Genomic DNA, 23,955 nt, shown 5'->3' on the forward strand with positions numbered 1-23,955 from the left:
GAAAAATGCATATTCACTTTGGTTTGTCCAAACTTTTGACTGGTGCTGTGTGTTGTATATTTACAGGTTTGAGTCTGCACCCAGTCTGTAATGTCAAAAAAGGCCAGAATGTGCAAAATGTAAATGATGCTTTTTCTTTCTACCAAAGAAAATTAGTTAAAAAAAAAAAAAATCAAATGACACTATGCCTTTGTTATTCCCAGCAGTGACTGAGGGTTTTAACACAAAATTATGATTATGTTTAAATGAAAATAACAATAATAAATAAAGTTAAACTATGGCTGATTTGCTGGATTTGAGACGTTCATATTGAGCTTTTGAATTCTGTTCGTGAAATAGTTATACAAGTGATGATTAAGTGGAAAAGATAAATACCATGTGCAGAATCCATGTAGTCAAAAAATGATCATACAGTAAATAATAAGTGATGTGTAAGTACATAAGTAGTGTGTGTTTTGTGCGTTTGCATTCTAAAAAAATAAAAAACCCTCACCAGTACACAAATGTAGCATCTTTTTAAGAGTATAAGAACACATCAAAAAGAGTTAAAATAAAAAAAGAACATCAATAGAATAAATGAAGTGTCAGTATTGTGGAACATTTTGGTTACTGCCCAGTTCTAAATAGTCCTACCGCAAATAACACTCACCAGTAGCCTGCCACCACTAGCACCCCAAGCCTTAGGAGGAGCTGATAACACATTTGTGAAATCTGGAGCTATTTTGAACCAAACATCCCCCTCCCACCCCACCGCTGCTGCCCTTTGCCGAGTGCACAACTTCCAGTGGCATGTTGGCATAAAGTGCGCAGTCCTCACGGACAGCTGCTCGCCTGCACAGCGTTTTAACATGCCAGCGCATATGGCAGCCGAGTGATAAATAGAAATATTAAATGACCCCTGACACACACACACACAACCAGGCGCATCTATATTCACCGCTGAAGGGTTCTGGATGTTTCACCACATTGATATGTATGGTGGAAAATAGCTGAAATTTTTCTACGCAGTTTTGTGTGGTGCTTTTAATTTTATGGAAAATGTTTTTTGTGCATTGTCTTTTACGTTTTTGCCATTTGAAACATTCAGAAGTGCTGACTCAAACGTGTCAATACAGACTGAAAAATCTAATGTAAGTGTAATTCATTATGTGAGTAACTTTGTATTGAATTTTGTAATTACATATAAATTATATCGCAGAACAATAGTAATAGTTTAATTCAGTCTTTTACCATAGTGTAGTATTAGTAATGTGTATTGTTCTTTGTAAAAATACTAGATTCTAGAAAACCATACTTTTATACAGGGTTACATCAGTTTATAATATTTATATATACTTCTAGCATAACTAGCCATCAGCGAGTCCCCCAGCCATGCTACAGCCATCTGCAACCGAGAGAGCTGGGTACGATGGCCGTCATTTAGCTCAGCCTAGCCAGCAGGGATGTCTGTTAGCTGAATTAACAGAACTGACCATTAGCATTCTCCTCCAAGCACATTGACTTGTCCATTAAAATTTTAGTGGCAGGTCAAAAAGATGAGGAGGTTGGCTTCATGTGTTTCTGAAGAACACCCTCCTAGCCAGGTAACATCATGGGCCTATGGGGAGACTTAGCTAGCAGGTAGAAATAGTGTATATATACGGAAGAGGAAAGAGTAAGTATTTATTTGTTTATTATTATAATAAAAATGAATAATATTTTTAAAAAGTAGTAAGAACTGATTTTTAGATGGATATCGATACATAGTTATCGTCAAGTAGATGGTTTGGCTGCATCAGGAATTTAACAAAACTAAGGGATGGCTGGGGAAATATATTCAAAGTAAGACATTTTGTACTTTCTCAGAACTAATTTCCAAATTGTTTGGAAGCATGTTGGAATTTTATGATTTGGTGATTTGGCTCCATACTGCAGAATTGAGTTGATTTTATTATCAATCTTGAGTCTTCATATGCATTTAATTGATGTGTAAAAATCATGCAAGAACATGAAGTGAACCTCCCACAGACACATCACACAAGTGATGCATGCCAGAAGGAAATTCCCCCTCGTCATCACCAAACCACTCATTGGTTGCTGTGTTATTGTGTGTTATTATGACTTGGACAAAACATTGCTGAATTGTTGTGAATCTTCTTTGAACATTAAAGTTTCCACAGTTTGAGAGGCAGTTGGAAGATAGATGTCATGTTCTACAGCTTATGAGAAAATACACTCATTATGAGAAAATACACCTCATCATGAGGTTATTAAAGGTTAAAGACATTGCCCTGTTGTCTCTTAATTTGTGGTGTCAAAATTAGCACATTAGTAATGAGTAATGTAATAAATCATTAATGTTGCTATTTTTTGAGGCCATTCATGTATTTTGTTAGTTTGACCCTTCAAACTGTTTATGGTTCCACCTATGACTCTGCAACTATAGTTCTCAAATACAGCTTTTAAATGGCAATTTCCATTGATGGATTTCTGTATAAAACCAAAATGAGTTGTTTTTGAATTTGTTCATCACTTAAGTACATCAAGTCAATTATCATTTACAAGCAAACACATCACTGATGTGGCAATATCAGTAATTCAGTAGACAACGCTGGACAGTGAGCTCTTGCGAGAACTATGGATAAATCAAAGAGCAGCAAACTAACAAAAGCATAGCAAAGTGGAATGCTGGATTTCCCTGGAAATAAGATGTGATGTACCATTATCAGAGTGACAATTGCAGAGGAGTTGGAACCTTTGACTATGATTTATACACTCGTTGGTTGAAACATGCAGCCACTGTTGCTCTATAATCACGTGTTGTTAAAGAAAACTAGGAGCTGTAATTGTAAAAAGATGAAATCATGTGATGTGAAAGTATGTGAACCTTGCGTTTAAATGACAAAAGTGTTGTGAATTTTGACTTATTGGAAGTAATAAATACATTTTGCTGAAGCTTATTTTGTCTACTCATAATGAAATTCTCAGCTTTTATAGAAATCTCTTTTAGAGATAAACCTGAGTAAAAACTGTAGCTTTGGTTTCTGTTTCACTTGCAGTCTTCTTCTTATCTGTTTTATAAATGTATTATAATTACATTAATATGCCCTTTGTTCCTAGATTCCTTCATATTGAAAAAAGAACATTACTCAGTTAGTTGACTGTGCATATCTAGAGTGATATGAACAGGGACCTTTTATGTCCACCCCATCACTAAAACCATACTAAAGGAATCTACTCACAGGTCCAATGTACACAGACGTCAACAGACCCCAAGGTTCTGATGTCGGTCTAATCCCACTCCAGAATAAGAACTGAGGAGCCAAGTGAACCATTTTGAATGGCAGTAGAATAGTGTGAATGGAGGAGGATGTTTTATAACAGTATGAATGGAGTAACATTGTAGTGGAGTGTGAATTTAGGATAATATTTTAGAACTGTCTAAACTGGGGCGAACCTAAAAGAATAATGTAAAAAGGCGACAACCTCAGAAGCAAAGGTCAAGAGTTTTCTGATGAAGAACCTCTTCCTCATAGGAGCTGTCTGTGATGAAGCAAGTGCTGGTCAGCATGCGTTCACGGCAGCATGGGGAGCCTCTATCCATGTCGGAACCAGAGATCGTCCGTACTGGAACAGCTGTACATCTGCCCAGAGAGTCCAACAAAGCCACAGACGAGGATCAGTACCAGCCCAGACCCAAACCCACTGTGTTTGTGAGTATAGACAAGACATGGATGGGGAGCAGTAACTATGCTTGTGCGTTGTTATTTGAAGTCATCTTAAACCCTAGTGTATTTGTTCTATGAACATAGTAATTACTGTACTTTTAATCCAGTACAAATCTGCAACATTCGTAATCTGCAAAGTAGTAATTCAGGAGCAGGAAAACCTTCTGTAATCCACTGAACCTGGAGCTCCTTTGCTACTAGTACTCCTGTTCAAATTAACCCCATGGTAATATAATAATAAAACCTGCTAATGGACAATGTCACTACCTGTTTGGCAATTGCAAGGCAAGGCTAATTGCTAAATTTTTTTACTTTGCACAGTTCCTCATGTTCACCACAGGGTTACTGTAATATAAAAGGAAGGAAAAGTATCTTCAAGTATCTTGAAAGCACCTCTTACAGCCCTGTGCAATTTCTGTCTTGTTGCACAGCATTTGTCAAGTTGAATAAGCCCCTTTTTCTAGCCCAAATCTATCTGATCTGGCATTAACAGGAAACAGTTCTGTAGTTTGTTTGTTTGTTTGTTTGTTTATACCCATTTTATTTTAATCTTAACACTCATTTGAACATCCAAGCTATTAAGTTTTGATCAGGGCTGTCTGGGGTAATTTTAGGAAATTACATAACTTCTTCCTTCTGTACAAATCGGCCGGTTAGATCCTATACAGATTCCATCAGAGAACCTTCTCTGATGATTCATTTGTCATTTATTTATTTATTTTAAATATACCGCATGTCCAAATGTTTCCAGATTAGTGAATTCAGCAACTTTAAGGTGTACCCATTGCCGACACATGCATCCAAATATGCACACATTAAGTATAATCTCAATAGAGAAGCATTGCTGACAGAAAGGGATGCTCTGGAGCAGCCACACATAAGCCGATGGTCACCGTGACTAGTCCAAAGCATCCGCTAGAGGGATATAAAGTAAGTAAAGAGCCCTGCTACCGCAGTCTCACTTAAGTGGTATAACTCAGATCAATGGATTCTGGAACTTAACATTAAACAGTACCAATGAGGCAAAAAAATGGTATCGCATTCAAAAAGCTGCAGTCATTCGCTTTGTTGAGATCTTTTTTACTTGTCAAGGAATGCTGCTGATGCAGGATTAATGCTTGATCTTGCTGCTGATTTGTGGTCATATTACACAGTGGTAGCTTATCTGCATATGCATAAAAACTCTTCCCAGAAGAGTAGAGACTGGTACTGTTTCAAAGGGGGATAAACCCCCTTTTAATGCCTTTGATTTGAAGAGAAACATTGGATGAGCAATTTAATTTGTACTCTATTTATTTATTTAAATTAAGAGTATAAAATATTTTGTCATTAATATATTCAAATGGTATCAGATTTGAAAGATGAATATTTGAATAGGAGATCTGGTTGAAAGCCCATTCCTACCACAGACCAGCAACAGTTCAGCATAAAATTGACCACAGACTCACCTTGATAATGTCATGTAACAGATTCTGGAACCTAACATCAAACAGTAGCAATGAGGACGAAATAAATGGCCTCACATTCAAAAAGTTGCAGTCATTTACTTTGTTGAGACCTTTTCTGCATGTGAAGGAATGCTTCTGCTGCAGAACTCTTGCTGGATCTTGCCAATAATTTGTGGTCTTATCTGTACATGCATAAAAAGTAACAAGTACAAGGTGCTCATACATGTCAGCCCATGTTTGCCTATGGCAGGAACCAGCCTGGATTTTATATACCTTATGAAACCTTTGTGCATGAAGGTACAAAGGAACAGCTCAAAATAGTTTGTCTTCTCTTTTCACAGACCAATAAAGAAGTCCCTGAATGGTACAAAAAGCTTAAAGTGAAGCCCAAATGAAGAACAGAGCTTTGATTTATGCATATGTGACAACAAAGACGGCAGTATAAGTGCAACTTACTTCATGACTATGTAGTGTTTTTGTACATTCAATTCTGTACATTATTGTTGACCTGAAATATCAATTTTGTATAATTTTGTGTAAATTAAAAAGGATGTGTTTGACCTATGGGAAAGTGTGATATGTTGTTGATCACAAGTGTCCTGTCAGGTTTGTTGCTGCTGTTTATATTTGTCCTCTTATGAACTATTATTATTATTATTATTATTATTATTATTATTATTATTATTATTATTATTTCTTAGTTTTTTCTAGTGCTAAAGCTTAAAATTGTAGTGCTGAAATATAAAGTTGCTCAAAGTGCCATGTTAATGTTTAGATGACTTTTTATATTGCACACAAACCGTAACAAGAGTTCATTCCGTCCCCTCTTGAGTTGTAAAGCTCCACACAGTGGCGATAAAAATAGATGGAGCCCTGCATACCATAAGATTCAGTCAGGCTCATCTTAATGCTGTACACAAAATGAACCAGAAGAGGAAGGTTTACGTCAGCATCGTGTTGCACGTAACAGAGCTGTAGCTGGTTCATCCATGGGTACTGGTCTTTATACATAATATTATTGTTACTACAATTTGCTGTGCTGGAAGTTTGAAGGTAGATCTACTTTTGAATGTGTAAATAATTACAAACTGGCCAGGAAAAAAAAACAAAGACAAGAAGAAGCAAAAAAAACCTTTTCATATGAATAACTTTTAGTATATCTTCTGCAATAACATCTTATATAGTGCAGTATTTAATACTCTAGATAGTAAAAGATACTTTTACATGTCATACTCAACATTTCGATGAATTTGGCAACAGCAATTCAAGAAAAAATTGTTTTTTTACTGTTTTGAAGTGCGATTGTCATTTTTGAAATGCAAGACCTTTTGGCCTTTTGGAAATTTTATTTAATTACAATTTTAAGCAGTTATTTTAAAATCATCTATGGAGGATCTCCCACCCTGTTGACTTTTTGTATCATTAAAAACGCTGGGTCTCATTCAACAACTGTTTATTTCTGTTCTCTTATTTGATATTTATTCATAGATTCATAGAACAGAATCAGTGCACAGTCAAGAGCACAAAGGTGCAAACAATTGTGTGGTTTAAGAACACGTGATGGATCTAATGTAGACTTTTTCTTAGGACCTTTCGCAAGAATGAAAGTAAGAAAAACCTTGGAGAATTAAGCCCACTGATTCTAAAGATTTCAGAACCTCTATTAAATACAAATTGCTCATTTTTCAGAATAAATTTCTGAGGAGATTACATATGAAGTGATCCTCGAAGGAAACTGAAACAACAGGAGTTTCCAAAACTGGAAAAAATGAGAAAATTAGCCTCCAAACAACCATGCAAGACCTGATAGACCACCGAAACTGACCCCATCAGATAAACAGCAGTCAAAGCTTACATCTGTGCCCCCCTCTTACTTCAGATCGGAATAAATCTCAACAGACCTCAAACATCACTGACTGCTTGGGATTACTTGGATTGTGAGAAGCAGAAAATGCAACCAACTTCTAAGACTGAACTTTGGAGGTATGAAAAAAAAATCCCTGCAGACTTCTCTGGAAAACTAGTTCTGGTTTGGAAAAGTCTAGTGAGTTATCTGTGGAGTTTTCTGTTTCAGTTCTTGCCATGATGCAGAAAAATGAACAACTAATACTTAGTGGTCACCTTTGAATGGACAAATTAAACGAAGTAGTCTGTCGTTTACACAGTACAAGTGCATATAGCTTATATTGATCTCATATTGATCTCTAAATATAATTACATTAAATGAAATAGAGAAAATGTTATCTTGGCACTGGGTGTGCTGACCTACTCCATTAGAACAAACATAAATACAGTAAAAGGAAACAAACTTTCTTGTTTCCAGAATCGTAGCAGAGATCTTGAGAGCTCCAGATACCCACATTTCACTTTGACACCTCCAGCCATTACACAGATGTATTAAAGCCCAGCAGCAGCGCACTTGATTTAACATAATCCACGAAGGATCGATTAGCCAGCCGGGAGTTCAGTAACTACAAATGCACTGGTCTGGTCTGAAGAGGCCAAACAAGCGCATTGCTTACTCCATTAATATTGTTTTTGTTTATTTATAAAGTTTTCTTTTTCTTTCAACAAATCGCGTTGAAATCTTTTGATACCCAGTCATGGAGAACACATCTAGGCTTATAAGGTGAAGCACGAATGGGCGGCACAGCTGAGAGTGTTATTATTTAGCGCTTTATATCTGCTGTGTTGTTCATTTCCATGGGCGCGGATTCCACCCAGGCGGATTATGTGCAGGGAAGCATCCGCTCGGCTCTTCAGCAGGTGCTGGTCTGCGTCGCTGAGGTTTTGGCTTCATTCTCGGTTACAGTAAGAGCTGTTAAAGGCGGAGCAGCTTCACTTTCCCCGCCCATACACTCACTCACTCACTCACTCACACACACACACACACACACACTCACTCACACACGTACATATACATACAAACACGCGCGTGCACACGCTCTCACTCGCTCTCTCGCTCTCTCAGAGTCACGCGCGAGGTGCTGGTCCTCCGATGCGATCCGTGTAGCTCAGTGAGGAGGCAAAAAAGGTCGCGTGGACGCGTTTCATGGCAGCAGCGCTGATCACCGCCACGAGCTCCGCGCTCGCGCCGCCGGGACACGACGAGTTCGCCGTGGAGGATCCCTGCGCCCTGTTTCACTTCGACTGCAAGAGCCCCCAGCCGGACAGGGTGTTGGCCGGCGACTATGCGCAGGTACGCACCCGCTGCTCGCTCGCGAAGCCTTACGGGTCGGTCTCTGTGCTGTCTCGGTGAATTAGCTTTGGCTGGGAAATAGATGCGGAGAAAGGTGTGGCTCATCGGATGCCTCCTGCCTCGTGCCTTGTCTCAGACTCGCCTGCAGGGTCCACCTTGCCCCTGTCCCGTAGAATAAGGCGTGCGCTAGAGCGGACGGGCCTGTTCAGACGAGAGCGGCTGCTAGAGGTGCTGGATCGAGGCTGGGTTTCGGATGCTGGCTTGTCTTTCTCCCCGCGTTTGGGGCGGATGGGTGCCCGCAGTTGCTCCCTTGGCTGCCCCAGCGTCAACAACTGCCCCCTCCCTCACCCCCCCACCGCCACCTTCCGTGCCCGCCCCCGCCCACGCACGTTACTCGCGCCCTGAACTGAAACTTCCCAGTAACGCCGACTCCCTTAATCAGAAAACTTGTGAAAGAGATATGCTGCGTGTCCGGCGAACAGCTGGACGATCTAAATTCAGAAATAGCTGTGTGGTGAGCAGCCGCGCAAAGAGCACTTCAGGAGGGCTGACATTCCGAGTGTCCCCCTTCCCTCCCCTCTCTGACCCTATTTCTCGATCTGTAGTAGTCTAACAGCCCAAGGACCACCAGCCAGCCCGCATTTTTTATCCTGTTCCCTCTCTGAGCACACCTGAGCTGGAAGGTAATCAGGATTGTGGAGCGTTTAGATGTGTTTGTAGTCAGAACAGAACAAAACGTGGGGTCCCAGAGGATTGAGGGACCAGAACCCCCCCTGGTCAGTGGACGCTGGTCAGAATGAATGGCGTTTGATAGCTCTTTGTCAGCTGATTGCGGTTTAATGATAATTGGGTGACATTTATTTGCCAAAGCTGAGTAGTAACCTCCATGTTTTCCACTTGTCAGCAAAGCCTGTTTTGGGGCCCGTGGTATGAGCTCTGTTTTACAGTCCAAGGGGGAATGTGGCAGAGAGCTACTGAAGGCTACTTGATAAATGTTTTGCTGCTGACTGTGCCGCATAACGTAACAGTGGCCCACCGGCTTCATCCGTGCCACTGACATAGTTTAGGCATGATGGTAGACCACACATTGCAAAACATCATGTAGAAGGGCTTTGTCGTCGCATGGATTTTAGGGCAATGTGTCTTGGGTGTTAATATCAGAGATGATGCCTAATTAGGCCTAATTAATTAAGTTGAAGGGTGTTTTAAATGTTTTCCTGTTTGGGGTGTTGTGATGTATTTCATAGATTCATGCATCACCTGCTACCTGCAGTCCTTCAGAAGTAGAGGAGAAAATATTATCAAAGCTTGCATAAGTGGTTTATTATTGCTAAATCATTCCCTGAAACAGATTCAACAAAGGGAATTGATGTTCATTGATCAATTGATGTTCCATGTTTTTCCGTGATCAAATCCTAAGGTCAGGACAGCTTCTTTTTGAGTGAATGAATTGCAGTTGTGTTGGTCTTAGAGAACACACTACTGATGCCTCAGATTTACCCGAGAATTCCCTTGAGTTACCTAGCTCTTGAGCAATAGACATGTAAGTGGCTTCTACGTTTACACATGTACTCTAGGAAGCCTTTCTAAATGTGTTCTTGTACTCTGTGAGTTTGGGCTAAGATAACATGAAGTCCTCTGTCTGTCTTTGCTGATGAGAGCAGTACATGCATTCCACCTGTCATAAAATCATCATTCTATGCTAAGCTTGTCATCTTGAGTATCTGAGAGACTTTGAAAGGAGCGTAAAGCCCTCTGTTTTCTTTCCTCAGGCGAAGCTGGAGATGGACAAATACCTGACACCTCAGCCCCAGGCTTCCCTGCTAGCCAAGAAGGATCAGAGCTTGTCTGTGGTGGACCAGTTATTTGGAGATGACCAGGGCTCCCCTTATAGCATCAACATGAATGTCTACCTGCCTGATATCGCCTACCTACGCAGTGGCCTGTGCCGCCCAGCCCGGTCCTCCATCCACAGCCAAGTCAAAAGCAAGCCAGTGACCTCATCATCTTTCTCTTCTACACTGGACTGTTCCATTAGCACACCTGTCCCGGCTCTGCCGGAGTTCACCAGCATCTTCAGTTCAGCTCCCGGGCCAGGCGTAGGAATGGACGCCTGTGACGCTTCCGGTGGCATATTTGTCAAGCAGGAGATGCCGTCTTTCGAGCTTCCCCAGGATGGCCATCTCTTCCAGCTGCTGAGCTCAGAGCTGGATGACCCCATCCAAGGTGTTTCAGACTCTCATGCCCACACCATGCCATCACAGGTGCCCACCTACCATGACCTGCACTTAGCAGCCACACAGACTGTGGCCAAGCCATACTGCAGCATGCAGGCCACTGGGTATACTCTGGGTCCAGGTCACTTCACTCAAGGCCAGACACAGGTCAAAGCGCCGTATCTTCCACCCTCGCCGCCCACCTCCGAACCTGGTAGCCCGGACAGACAGAAAGAGCTGCTTCAAAACCTGACGCCCCCGCCATCTTATGCTGCCACCATTGCGTCCAAAATGGCTGCCCACACACCCAATCACACCATGCCCACATCCACACGCCCGCCTGCAAATCCTGGAGCTGGAGGCATGCCGGTCCGCTACAACCGCAGGACAAACCCTGACCTGGAGAAGAGGCGAATACACCACTGCGATTTTCCAGGTACAGAACTCTATCGATAGCACTGTGTCCCAAGTAATAAAATGCTTATTTTATCCAGTAACAGCTAACATAAACTGTGTACAGTGACCCTATCTGAGGTTATATAATTTAAGTAATCTGTTGCGAAGCAAAATTTGTGAATCTGCAATGTCTAGTTTTTCCAACTTTGATGAATAATTATTCAGGGTTAAATGACCTTCTGCATCTAATAGATATGGCTGTGCTCCATGTTGTTATTGTTAGTTAGTGTTGTGCTGATGTGCATATCTAGGCTATGGCATTTCAATCCAGGCTGTTTGTGGTCTTTTGGGAATAGATTACACATATACTTTGTCAGTTGGCTTGTCAAATCCTTTACAAATTACATTACAGGACCTCCTCTAGTAAATCTAAGCTTGAGTGGTGTTTATGTTTACCTATTACTTGAGCACTGCTGAGTTCAGGTTCCTGAGGCTTTAAACACAAAAGCAATGAACAAGAATAGAAAGCCTTTTTTCTGCAGCACTTCCTTCACTCAGTCTTTAGTGTTTTGTTTAGGAGCTGTTTCATGTCGAAGTCCACATAATAAATTACAGTCGTTCTCCTACCACTCTCCTCTGCTTCCTCACCAAGACCAATCCACTGTTGAATAATTCAGAGACAGCCAAAGCCTTTTAACCAGGCCTCTGAATTAATGTGAGGGAGTTGACGTCAGCCCCTGATTGTTATTGAATCCTGTTGCATCGAATTGACCGAGCAAATTGTAAAACAGACAAGCCTCACAACGCCATTAATAGTGCATTTACGCTAAGCAGTTCCACGTCTGAAATGCCGCACTCCGCCATTTAGAACCCATCACTGCTTTACTGAGCGGAGGGGGTTTTACAGCTAACGAGATGAGATTGGTTTTAGCCGCTCAAATGGAATGGAAACATTACTGAAACCGAGGAACATGTTGCCACTTAGTTTGTGAATCCACTTCTGAGTTTTTACTGTTATTGTGGTTGTTATTTGGTCTAATGCCCACTGGCCTGTTGTCTTCATTTATATTGTTTCGATCAGTAAAAATAAAGATACAAAATTATCTTCTTTTTTGTTCTTTTGATTGACACAATGACCTTCTGTTTATGTTTCAGGTTGTAAGAAGGTTTACACCAAGTCATCGCATCTGAAAGCTCATCTGAGGACGCACACTGGTAAGTACTCCCCCAATTACAGCCAGTTTTATTTGGGCCTGTCACAGCAGTGGTCGCTCTTTATTTTGGGTCTTTCGGGTCATGTTGCTGGGCAGGAAGGAGCGCTTGGCATGCCCTCGCATTCATTTCTCTTGCACTGCCTGTAAGCTATCCCGTAGCACCGACTCAATATAAGATTCAACAACTTTTTTATGCTCGATGCTTTATTTGTGGCACAGATTAACCAAATGACTCAGTGCCTTGACTCCCCTGCATTGTCTGCTGTCAAAGATCCATGTCTCTGAACATCTGGTGTTGCAAGCGCTGTTGTAAAATCTTGAGGCATTAGAGTAAAATGGACAAACCATGGCCTTGAGCATATGGAGGAAAAACAAATATAGCAATCGCCACTTGTTAGGCTGTTCAGATTTTCGATTTTTCTAGGTATGGATGTTTTTAAGTCACCAAACAAGTCATAAACTGAATTGCCTGGGCCCTCAAGTACTACTATGATAAGATAAGGCTGTCTACTCCTGGCATGGACATGCGGTTGGGTTTGAATCCACTACTAGGAGCGCGTAAATGCTACTCAGACTATGTAGTAACTATCCCTTCTCATTAAGACATTTCAACACTCATGAATGACAACACATGGAATAGCACATATCCACATCCCACACCTTTTGCCATGCTAGTTTCTCCAGGTTTCTCTCATTTATCTCTCCCAATCTTTGTTTTGTTGTTAATGCTGTCATGGCAGCAATATATGCATTCAGGCCTAACAGGAATGGTATTATCCTTGCTACCTCCCTTTAATTCCTGACCATTTGGTAGACCACATATCCACCCCACCAGAGTCTATTATCCAGACTATGCAAACTGGTATAACAGGGAGGACAGCTTTTCTCCTTTTCTCTCTGTGGGTCTTCTCTCTTGCCTGAAAGAGCTTTTACAATGGCTCGATAATCACCTTAGATACACTACAATCCTACCTGTCTCAAGTGAGAAGGGAAGGCCCCCCCAGGCTTGCCATGTGCAGAGGTGGGCTGGCCAAAACAAGTCATTACAAGACTCCCCATTTGGGGCTCCCCTCACCTGTACCCAAGCTCCAGGCTTACACTTTACTTAGCGTTGTGAGCAAACTGGCTTTCAGCTTTTCAGCTTTTAGGCCTACTTACTCATTTCAACTAAATTAGAGCACCCTACTAATCAGCAATGCGATCTAATCAGAGCTGTTGAAAACAGGCTAGTTTTCAGCTGAGATTAAGCAGCAGCTCCTCCTTTCTCAGAATAAACATATCTTCATTTCTCACATTGTACTGTCTACTTAAAAGCATGTTTTACCTGCATGTTTAATGCTGGCACACTGTGGGAATTACCAAACAGACTCCCTTCCAGAAAGAAGACGCTTTTGTCTGGTTTCACTGAACAGGCTTTAAAACACTTGAAACCAACGCTTGGGAAAGACAAACACAGTTTGCCATCGCACTGTTTTCCTATGACAGACTTCTCATTTGATCTTGACAGCCAGCTTTAGCATGCCGCATAGCTTTGTTTTGAATACCATTACCTCGAAGAACATTTTTCTTCCTTTTCTTCTTCTTCTTCTTTTCATTTTCCACTGTAGGTATAATGTGTTGTGTCCACAATACCAGACACATGTATTTGCTGTGGTTACTGATGGAACAAACATAAGGCAAAGCAACTTTACTTCAGTCAACATTTTAACAGTTTTTCTACACTTTTGTAGATGAGGCAGTGGGAGGTATTTTTACAAAGCAGGATTTCTCAGTTAGCAAGTTAACAAGATCTGAAGCTAAAAGTGAAGCCTGTCCAGTAGGGGTGGGTTCAGCAGGGTTCCTGCTACACGGGCCTCAGTTTTTATGTTGAAGAATCCATATCCTTCATTAGCTTTACATGGGTTTATGTAAAAGAAACAGCCATAATACATTTTTACATGACCATTTTCCAAATTCACTTATTTCATAGGATAAAATAGGCAGTTTTTGTCCCTCTGCCTTTAAAACTGATATTGCTGCAGTCAGAACAAAACCTTGTATCTTTTCTTATATTTTATTTACTGACATAATTTAAACATTCCAGCTGCCTTTTATGATGTCTTAAAGTTTCATGATGACTGGATCAGTAGAAATGGTCCACAGTTACTCAGAAAGAAATATTTTCCATTTACTTCCAAAGTTAAGAAAATGTTATGGTATGTAAATGAGTGCTGTTCTCTAATTGGCTGCCCTGTATTGTGCCTCATTCAAAAGCAGTCCAGGCTGAAATCTGCCTCATTGAGCAGAAAATGCCCGGGGTTAAGTTGCTGTATGCTGAATAGGCGAGTTAATTAAAAATTAATTTTTTTCATCACAAAACAATCATTTCAGTGCAGCCTGATTTCATATATGGACATTGATGTTTACAAGGGATATGCCAATCAGAACGTTAAGGCAGATTCTGTTTTCTTTACAGTCAAATTAGCAGATAATTGATTTTATTTACTGATTTTTATTAGGCTTGTACTCTACTATTTGCCAAAGGAACACTGCTGGTATATTATTTGCTTTAATGGTCCAAATGGCATATTAAGTTATTAAATAACATGAATGAAGTGCTGCACTCAAAGCAAGAGGTGACTGCCTGTTTATTACAATTCTTAATGTATAGTTATACTACATCATTTTGATATAGCTGTAGCAGCAGCACTCAAATCCAGGGTTAGTGCACTTACTAACTGACTGCCAATCATGTTTGCAGCACAAATCTGACAATTCTGATCTTTTCCAATTCCAATCATCCAATCCTCTTTAAACTACATCAAATAAATAAATACATAAATAAATAAATAAAAAAATAAGGCAAATACCAGGTAGCCTGTTCAGCTTTACTCAGAAACAAAGTGCTTTGTGGGGTAAAAATGTGCTTCTTGTAGACGTGAGGAAGTGAGTGACTGAGTTTGCTGTTTGTGTTTGTTGTAGGTGAGAAGCCGTACAGGTGCACGTGGGAGGGATGCGACTGGCGCTTTGCGCGCTCCGACGAGCTCACGCGTCACTTCCGGAAACACACGGGCGCCAAGCCTTTCCAGTGCGGCGTGTGCAGCCGCAGCTTCTCACGCTCAGACCACCTCGCCCTGCACATGAAGAGACATCAGAACTAAACAACATGTTTCTGTATGACAATACTGTACACACACTGACAATCATAATATGTACTTACACACAGACCTGCGCTCACACACCCTGTATAGACACACACACACACACACACACACACACACACACAATGCTAATCGCGCACTTGAAGAGACACTAGAACAAAACACACATTTTGTAGTCTATTTCGACGACCCTTCTTAAGTATTTAGGGTGATTCTTTCCCTTTGACTTGTCCTCACAGTTTGAACAACCTTTGACTTTCTCACTTCATTAGTCCAACCTGGCTCCCTGCTATGCAAACACTTTGAAATGCGTAAAGGTGCAGAGGGGTTCTGCAAGCCCCACATAGACACCACATAACTCACCACCCAACTCTTAAAGTAGCAATTTGTTTTCACTATTTGACGAGATGGTCTGTGGCCATGACTATTGAAATGCCATTTCGGAAGGATTTGCAGTGGCGAAAGTCATCCAGTTATTCTTTTTATCAACTAACTGCATCTAATTTATCTTTAGACTTTTATCCTATATTAACCCATTGGTATCCAACAGCTAAATTTAGTCTGATTTGGAAAAATGCCATATAATTTGTCCAGAGTGGTCAAAATTGAAATGAATGAATTGTTCTGATTGGTTGCCCTGTATTGTGCCTTATTCATGTGCAGTCCAGGATGAAATAATCCTTATAACTTGGGTGGGGCTAAATACTGCAGGCTGAATAGGTGGATACATGTAAAATCATTGTGACAGAATTTTTTATACTTTTATTCACAGTCAAAACAGGATTTAGTGTTGTTTTAGTAAGAACTGCCAGTCCAATGTGACCAAAAGACTTTAATATGATGAATTAAGTGTTAAAATCTGTTAGATATAGGGTTAAATAATTTGTAAAATATCTAGGGATGCACAATGATATCGGTGTTGGCAGATATTCATTTTAAAATATCATCATCACACAGATGTCAGATTATGTCTTAGATTTGACCAATTTATAAAAACAATATTTGATGTTGCATTTATTGCACAAAACTTTTAACAGACATCGGGTTACTGTGGTAAAATATCTGCATTTTGTTAGTTTTATGGCATTTCTAGAGCTATAGAAATATATTTTTCCCCATAATGTTTGTCCCAATATCCACTTTTCAGAAATGTTTATGTATTGGCATCAGCTTCGGTACATTTGTTCTTAAAAATATTGCATTTCAACATTAGCCCACAAATCTCATATTGGTTTATCCCTAAAAAATCTCCCGATTTTTGCTTAGAAATTTTAAGCAGCACTATGTAAGATTTTATTTGTTAACATTGTAGCTTTAGACAGTGAAGAGGAGAAAACATGCTACAAAAAAGAAGCTTAGTTGCCCTAAATAGGAATTTAAAGTTTCAATAGGAATTTTAAAGTCAGAGCCATTGGGTCACATTTTCAAGCTCAAAAAGAAGCTTTGACTCCATATCTAAGTCTTAAATGCAAAATGAACAATAAACTGGTGAAGATATGATGACAAAAGTACATAATTCACTTGCATCCTCAGAAGACACTTCCTTCACAAAGTTTTGACTAAACATAAATTCTTCATTTTTCCATAAGATCTTTAACACACCTATGTTAGATAGAGTCCATCTTCCTTCAGCTCACTGCTAACAAAACTGCTATGCCTTGTTTTTCTGATTGAAAATTTCTGCACAAAAAAGCTAGTACAATTTCAAACGTCTAGAACTGGAATTAAACAAAGACTTTTGTTGAGTCTTTAATATCTGTAAAGCTCGAAACAACATAAACTGTAAACTATAAATTGAACTACTTTATTTTGCACCTCAGTTAGACTGGAAATGGCTATGAGCATCACTGGATCGAATACTGTTCAAACTGGACTTGAGTGTAAATCTAATCCCTCCATTTGTGTGAGCCACGCTCTCCGATTGTACAGGATGACATATTTATAGCTTTCAAAAAGGGACGTTAATGTACCGCTACTGAACTGCAATTACGTCCTGAATTATTGAACGGCTGCATATAAAAGGAATGAGGGGAATATTAAAGGGATTCAGACAGCTGTATGATTTGTACAGACCTCTTAACACACACACACACACACACACACACACACACACACACACACACACACACACACACACACTCGCATGCATGGCAGCCATTTGGTCATTGAAGCATTAGCTTGAATGTATAAGACTGCGCGAACACAACTGGAACACATTTCATCTTCAAGTGCCTTCTGGGGTTTTCGTTCCATGCCACATACTAAAGAGAGTACATCTTAATAGGACAAAAAAAAGAAAAAAAAAAAGAACAAAACAATAAATCAGCCCTACGATGTTTACTCTAACGGCAGGTATTGATTCAGTAGCTAGTATTGGTTCACTATTATTAGATTTTGATTACCAATTACATTCATTCGGCTACCTTTAAAAATGTGGTGCAGCAGTCGTAAGGCTATGTGACACATAAATCTCTAATGTCTCTAATGACAGAAATCTGCATAAACATTTAAAATGATAAACATCAGCTTTTGTCAATTTTCACCGTTCACCTCAGCAAGGTTTAGGTCGGTGTCATGTAGCCTTATGAGTGTTACCAAAATGCTTTCAAAGGAGCTGAATTGTCACCTGGTTCTTCCTGTAAAATTAACTTATTTATTGCAAAAGCTTCATGAAGTGAAATTTGACAAATGGGACTTTTTGTGTAACTGAACTGCCTTAATGTAAATACCATTTATTGTAAATATTATTTTGATTGATTTATTTTTGTTGCTTTTTGTTTTTTATGAAATGGAGGGGCACCAACATATTACTCTGCGTCTTTGCAGTGTGTCTATATTTTTGTTGTTTCGAATATTTTTTATTTTGTACTTATTTTGTAGATTCCCAAATGATATTTCTAAATTGGTTGTCTTCGGGACAAAAGTTGTTTTTCTGCCAACTGAATGAAACAAAACCTAATAAAATCAACATGACATTTTGTCCAGTAGTTTTTCATGTTCATTCTGTTTTACCTCTCGGACTGTTGACATGCTTTTACTCTTATCATTCTGGAAAATAAAGGTTCTTAAGTGGTTCTTGGAACTGGTGGAACCATGGTATGGTTCAACACCCAGAGTTCTTTTAGCATAAACACTTTTTGTTTCCTAAAAACCTGTTTAAAAAAAATAATTGTGAGTATGAAGAACCTTAAAGGTTTTCTATGAATTTAACAGTAAACATTAAACTTAGAGTTCTTCATACTTTCCTATCTCTTTTACAAAAAAAGGATTTTCTAAAAAAAACACACATTGAAAGGTTCTTTAGGGAACCAAAGGTGCAATGCATAAAAAACTTTAATTTTTTTAATATGTTCTGCACATTTGCACATCCCATTTCTAAATATAGTTCTGTAAAGAACTGTCCATTGAATTCTTTAGGTAACCAAAACTGGTACTTCTATAGTATTGCATAAAGAACCCCTTCTAGTACCTTTATTTTAAGGATTATCTATAACCTAAATACATATAATGTATAACCTTTTTCCTGACTTACTTGAAGGAACATTCCATCCAAAACGAACAGCTCTTTAGGAAAACAGAACCGGTTCTTTTATGGCATTGCATAAAGATGTACAAAAAACCCTCCTGTCTTTGTTTATGGCAGGTTCCATCCAAAACATTTTGTGTCATGTACCGAGTACTGTGCTATTAAAATGATCTGGAGAACTTTTTAACTTATTAACCTCTTGAAATTCATCATTGGTCTTCAGCCTGAGCTATGAAGATCGGCTGTAGCTTCACAATCTCCCAAACACTTCTGCAGCGGTGCCGCTCACTACTAAGAACTGACATTTGCTTTACTGCCTGTTGCATAGGCCCGAGGAAATAAAAACATGGTGCTGACGGTTTTCACAAATTAAAAGTCATAACGTTCCCACATATAAAGAATTGGATTAACTCTTTATGTCACAACTGTAGTCAAAACAAGACTTACCACAATGCAAGTGAATGCCTGGTTTGCAAAAGAAAGGTCACTTAAATAATGACATTTATACGCTGGTGCAACCTGTATAGTTGCATTTGTATTCAAAGCAAGGCTTTCATTTTACTGGTTAACCCTTGCAGGTTGATCTCATCTGAATTAAACTGCCTCATAAAGAGCGGAGTGAGGTCAGCTACCAATAATTACAAGCCTTCTCTCCTAAACATCTCCATACCTCCACAGGTATGTCATCTGGACCAACTGCCTTTCCATTGTTCATCCTTTTTAAACCACTATCAATAACACAATTTACAAATGTAAGTTATGATTGTACTGTGCATAGCATAAGTCAAATGTCAACAAAATCTAGAAATGCCACCGACTTCTCTGGGCTCAAGCTCATCTGAAATGGACTGATGCACAATGAAAATGTGTATTGTGGTCTGATGAGTCTACCTTCTAGATGGAAATTATGGAAATAATGGGCATTGTGTTTCTCAGATCAAATTAAAGGACAGTCTAGATTGTTACTAGCATAAAGTTTAAAAGTCAGGGTCTGTCATGGTATGGAGTGTATTATTAGGCAGCTTGAATTTTTGTGAAGGCACCATTAATGCTGAACACATTTTGAGCAACATATTCTGCCTTCTAGACGACATCTTTTTCAGAAGGTTCATGCTTATTTCAAGGTGACAACACGAAGTCATATTCTCCATAGCCTGACTTTGTAAACACAGAGTGTGGGTGCTAGAATGGCCTGCCTGCAGTCCAGAACTGTCTCCATTTAAAAACATGTGGCACATTATTAAGCTCAAAATACAACAATGTAGGCCTTATACGATTGCACTGCTGAAGACATATGTAACAGAATGATAGCAAAAAAAAATCTTTTCAAAAATAGATCAGTTTGTGTCTGCAGTTTCCACATGATTATGAAGTGTTGTTAAAAGGTCATGTAACACAGTTGTAAATATACTTTTGTCCCATCTGTTTTGGAACATGCTGCAGGTATCATATTTGGAATGAGCAAATATTTGCAAAAAACAATGATGTTCAAAAGGTAAACATCAAATATTGTGTTTTGTGCCATTAATTAATTTAATACTGAACAAACACAATTTACTAATTACTGCTTTATTGGATGGTGCTCCATCACTCCATAGAACTTCTCCACAGCCTAGTGCTTGGGGGCTCCATACCCCTCTAGCCAGTGCTTGGTATTGGGCATATCAGTGCTTTTCTAAGGAGATTATAAAAGCTTGGTGTACAACTGACCACAGGGGTCAGCAATGGGTGCACTTTAACGTTCATTAGAAGTGGCGTCTGGATTCTTTTGGACATATAGAACAAAGCAAAAGTATTGGCATAAAATTTACTAGAGCAGAAGTGGTTGTGCTTTAGAGACCACTCAGCTCTGACTACATAGAGTTAGACGCTTATCTGGTTCTCACAAATTAAAAGTCATACTGTTCCTACATGGACTAACAAGACTAACTCTTTGTCACACCTGTCATCAAACCAAGACTTACCACAATGAAAGTGAATGCCTGGTTTGCAAACGAAAGGTACTTAAATAATGACATTTATAAGCTGGTACAACCTGTATAGTTGCATTTGTATTCAAAGCAACGTTTTCATTTTACTGGTTAACCCTTGCAGGTTGATCTCATCTGAACAACAAAACTGGCCTACTACCATGGTAATTGAGTGTGATTCTGTTGTTACAGAAGCAAATGTTTCATTTCCATTGAATGGGACTTTAAATAAAACATACACTGAATGTCGGAAAGTTGGTAGATACCTGCTTATTAGATGTGTTTTCCAGAATCAAAGGTAATAAAATAGGGACCACTCTTTGTTGCACTAACAACCTCTATTCTTCTGGTAATCCTTTACATTACATGTTGGAACACTGCTGCGAGAATTTGATTGCATTCAATTGCAAAACCTTTAGTGAGGTCAGCTACCAATAATTACAAACCCAATTCCAAAAAGGTTTGTCATGCATTTGATCTATATTTGAATGAAAATGTACAGAGATCACAGTTTTTTTGTAAATTTCTGCTCATTCTGACACTTATGCCTGCAGCAGGTTGTAAAAAGTTGAATCAGGGCAATCTAAAACTAGGATCATTGTGAAATGTTCAAAAACATATTAAAAAGATCATGCAATCAACTTTTTTTGGATTGACCTCAAGGGTCAGCAATGGGTACACTTCAAAGTTAATTAGAAGTAGTGCCTGGATTCTTTTGGACATAAAGTCCAAAACTCCTAGAGAACATAGTCAGTTTAAGTAGTCGCTGGCAAATTTGCCTTTAGAACTATTAAAAAAATGAATGCACTGGAGCATCACTAGCATACATCAACCAATAATACAAAATTACTCAATATTTAATGTGTGGACTAGACAATAACAGCACTTCCACAGAGACATGGATTGCATCTGGCCTTGTCTGATCAGATCTGAAGAGGGTTTATTTGCTCATAGAATTCATGCACACAAGCTTTTCAAAACCACTATTGACATTCAGTTATCATCACTGCAAATCTGACTGCTGTAGTGGAAAATCTCTCTGCTGATGGGCTTTGACCAAAGAGTCTACTTGGAATATATGCAATAAAACTGGATAGTTTCAGTTTTCAGTTTTAAAATCTGATGTTTTGAAGCCAGTGATTTTATCACAGTTATGGAGTTTTGTTAAGCATGACAAGAAACATTGTGACACACAGTCTCAAGTGGCTTGTTGCTTTTATAAAAGGGTGTCAAAATACATTCTGATAAAATCATTGGTAAACCATGACTAGAGCTACGCCTTCAGTTTGGGCCACAAATGTCAAAATGTATGCAGGCCAAGCTTATTGTCATTTTTGGCATTTCTAAATGAAATGTAAACATTTGAAGTGGTGTATCTAGGACTAGAAGACCTAAAATGAAGTTTTCTCATAAAAGTGGTCCCTTCCATTTTATATCAAAGAGTGATTGGTTGATTGCACTGTTGGTCTCTTATTATGTTGACACATGAGTCCTTCAGTCCTGCAACTAAAGTCTAAACCAGTGAGAGAGCTCACTTTGCAAAATCCTAATGGGATCATTTCTTGTCATTCGTTGTTTCAAAAAAGTAACCCTGTTGTTTTGAACTAAAACTTCCCAAAACTCCTAACACTACATCCGTTATCCTCTGTAAGATGATTAAACTGTAAATTAGCTCGAGAAAAGAACGTCTGCAAAATGAAAGATCTCATCATGGATCTCATTATTTAGCTTGTTGACCAAAGCATTTTGTTAAAAGACTTTTTATTGTGATTCATTTTAATAATATATTCTATTACTTATTAAAACACTGCAGGAATCTGTAAATGATCTTATGAACTGATTTGTATGTTTGAGATGAATTAACTTGAAAGCCTTTTAAACCCTTATGAAAAAAGACATTTCAGAACAACTTTACTTATTTCAAGAATGATTAAGATTATAAAGCTTAAAGCTTGTAAACATCTGTGCAATTAAATTCTTGAAATGTCTTAAAAATGTTAGTTCGCTAAAAAAACATTATTATTACATTTTAAGAATTCTGCAGAATTGCTTTATTTATCTAATAGGATAATTTATACAAGGTTTCTAAAAACTAGCTGATTGATCAAATGAGTCTAGTCTGTTCGTCTTTGAATAAAAAAGTAAGCTCTGTTGTTCATTTTTTCACAATTTTCTGCCTTGTTGTGATTTCATGTATTTTGTCATATTGCTTTATCATGTGTTATAAAACACTACATCACAAGACACAGGAGGGTGCATTATATATTTTACTATGCATATTTTCAAAGTTTTTTTTTCTTCACTGTGTTCTGGGCTTAAAATACCGCTTAACCCAAAACCTACATTCTGTGGATTATCTGTCTGGATAATTTTTGGTTTTATAACTCAATGGTTTAATTTACATATATGGTCCACATATCATAACAATCAGCAGAACTCACCCTGTCCAACTCACTCAGCTGCAGCAAAGCATCAGTGAGGAATCCAGCTCAAAAATGACCCAAAATCCACTCCTTATCGTGATGTCAGTGTTTATTCTTTTATTACACACTGTCTTTTTGTCCTGTAACCAGGTGTAGCCCATAAACCAGAGCACTTTAATTCATCAGGGCATTGAAAAGTAAAGGTCCTCCATTTACTCATAAAAAGCATTTTTACTATTATTTATTCGCAAAGAATTAATTTTGTTAGCATTTACATCTGAAATGATGACATATATCAGTGTTCCCGGCTTTTGGCATCTGGGACAGTCATGAGCTGGAGGTAAGGGAACCAGCCTTCGATCCCCTGAGCTGACAGGACGTGACTGAGTGACTGAGGTGCCCTTGAGCAAGGCCCCCAACTGCTCCCTGGGCGCTATGGCTAGGGCTGCCCACTGTTACAGGCAAGTGTGCTCACTGCCCCTAGTGTGTCTTCACTAGTGTGGATGTAGTGTTTCACTGCACGGATGGGTTAGATTGTGGAGGTGAAATTTCCCCATTGTGGGACTAATAACGGTCACTTGATCTTTATCCTAGGATCTCCTGAAGATAACAACAAATGGCATGTGTGACAGTCTCATGTAAATACTTTGTTGTCGTGATAAAAATCTGTAGTAAAAAATCTGAAAAAGTGATGCAAAGTAGTTTAGAGTTATAAA

The 23,955-nt window shown here is 39.0% G+C and overlaps 2 protein-coding genes across 4 annotated transcripts in view; both read left to right on the plus strand.

The window, feature by feature from the left end:
* pibf1 (progesterone immunomodulatory binding factor 1) overlaps positions 1–5,719 on the plus strand; it is a 50,500-nt gene extending 44,781 nt beyond the window's left edge. For all 3 annotated transcript variants that reach the window (XM_017715112.2, XM_017715111.2, XM_017715113.2), the window contains exons 17-18: positions 3,516–3,692; positions 5,497–5,719. In XM_017715112.2, the coding sequence (XP_017570601.1) occupies positions 3,516–3,692; positions 5,497–5,550 (231 nt within the window). In that variant the 3' untranslated portion in view covers positions 5,551–5,719. The remainder of the gene's footprint in view (positions 1–3,515; positions 3,693–5,496) is intronic.
* A 2,235-nt stretch (positions 5,720–7,954) lies between these two features.
* klf5a (Kruppel-like factor 5a) lies at positions 7,955–18,300 on the plus strand. The gene is made up of 4 exons (XM_017715114.2): positions 7,955–8,354; positions 10,127–11,006; positions 12,122–12,181; positions 15,142–18,300. Exons 1-4 carry the CDS (start codon positions 8,208–8,210, stop codon positions 15,318–15,320), a joined length of 1,266 nt encoding a protein of 421 aa, XP_017570603.1. The 5' UTR covers positions 7,955–8,207; the 3' UTR covers positions 15,321–18,300.
* The last annotated feature ends 5,655 nt before the right edge of the window (positions 18,301–23,955 follow it).

Source organism: Pygocentrus nattereri, chromosome 12 (assembly GCF_015220715.1).
Source record: "Pygocentrus nattereri isolate fPygNat1 chromosome 12, fPygNat1.pri, whole genome shotgun sequence".
Classification (NCBI taxonomy): domain Eukaryota; kingdom Metazoa; phylum Chordata; class Actinopteri; order Characiformes; family Serrasalmidae; genus Pygocentrus; species Pygocentrus nattereri.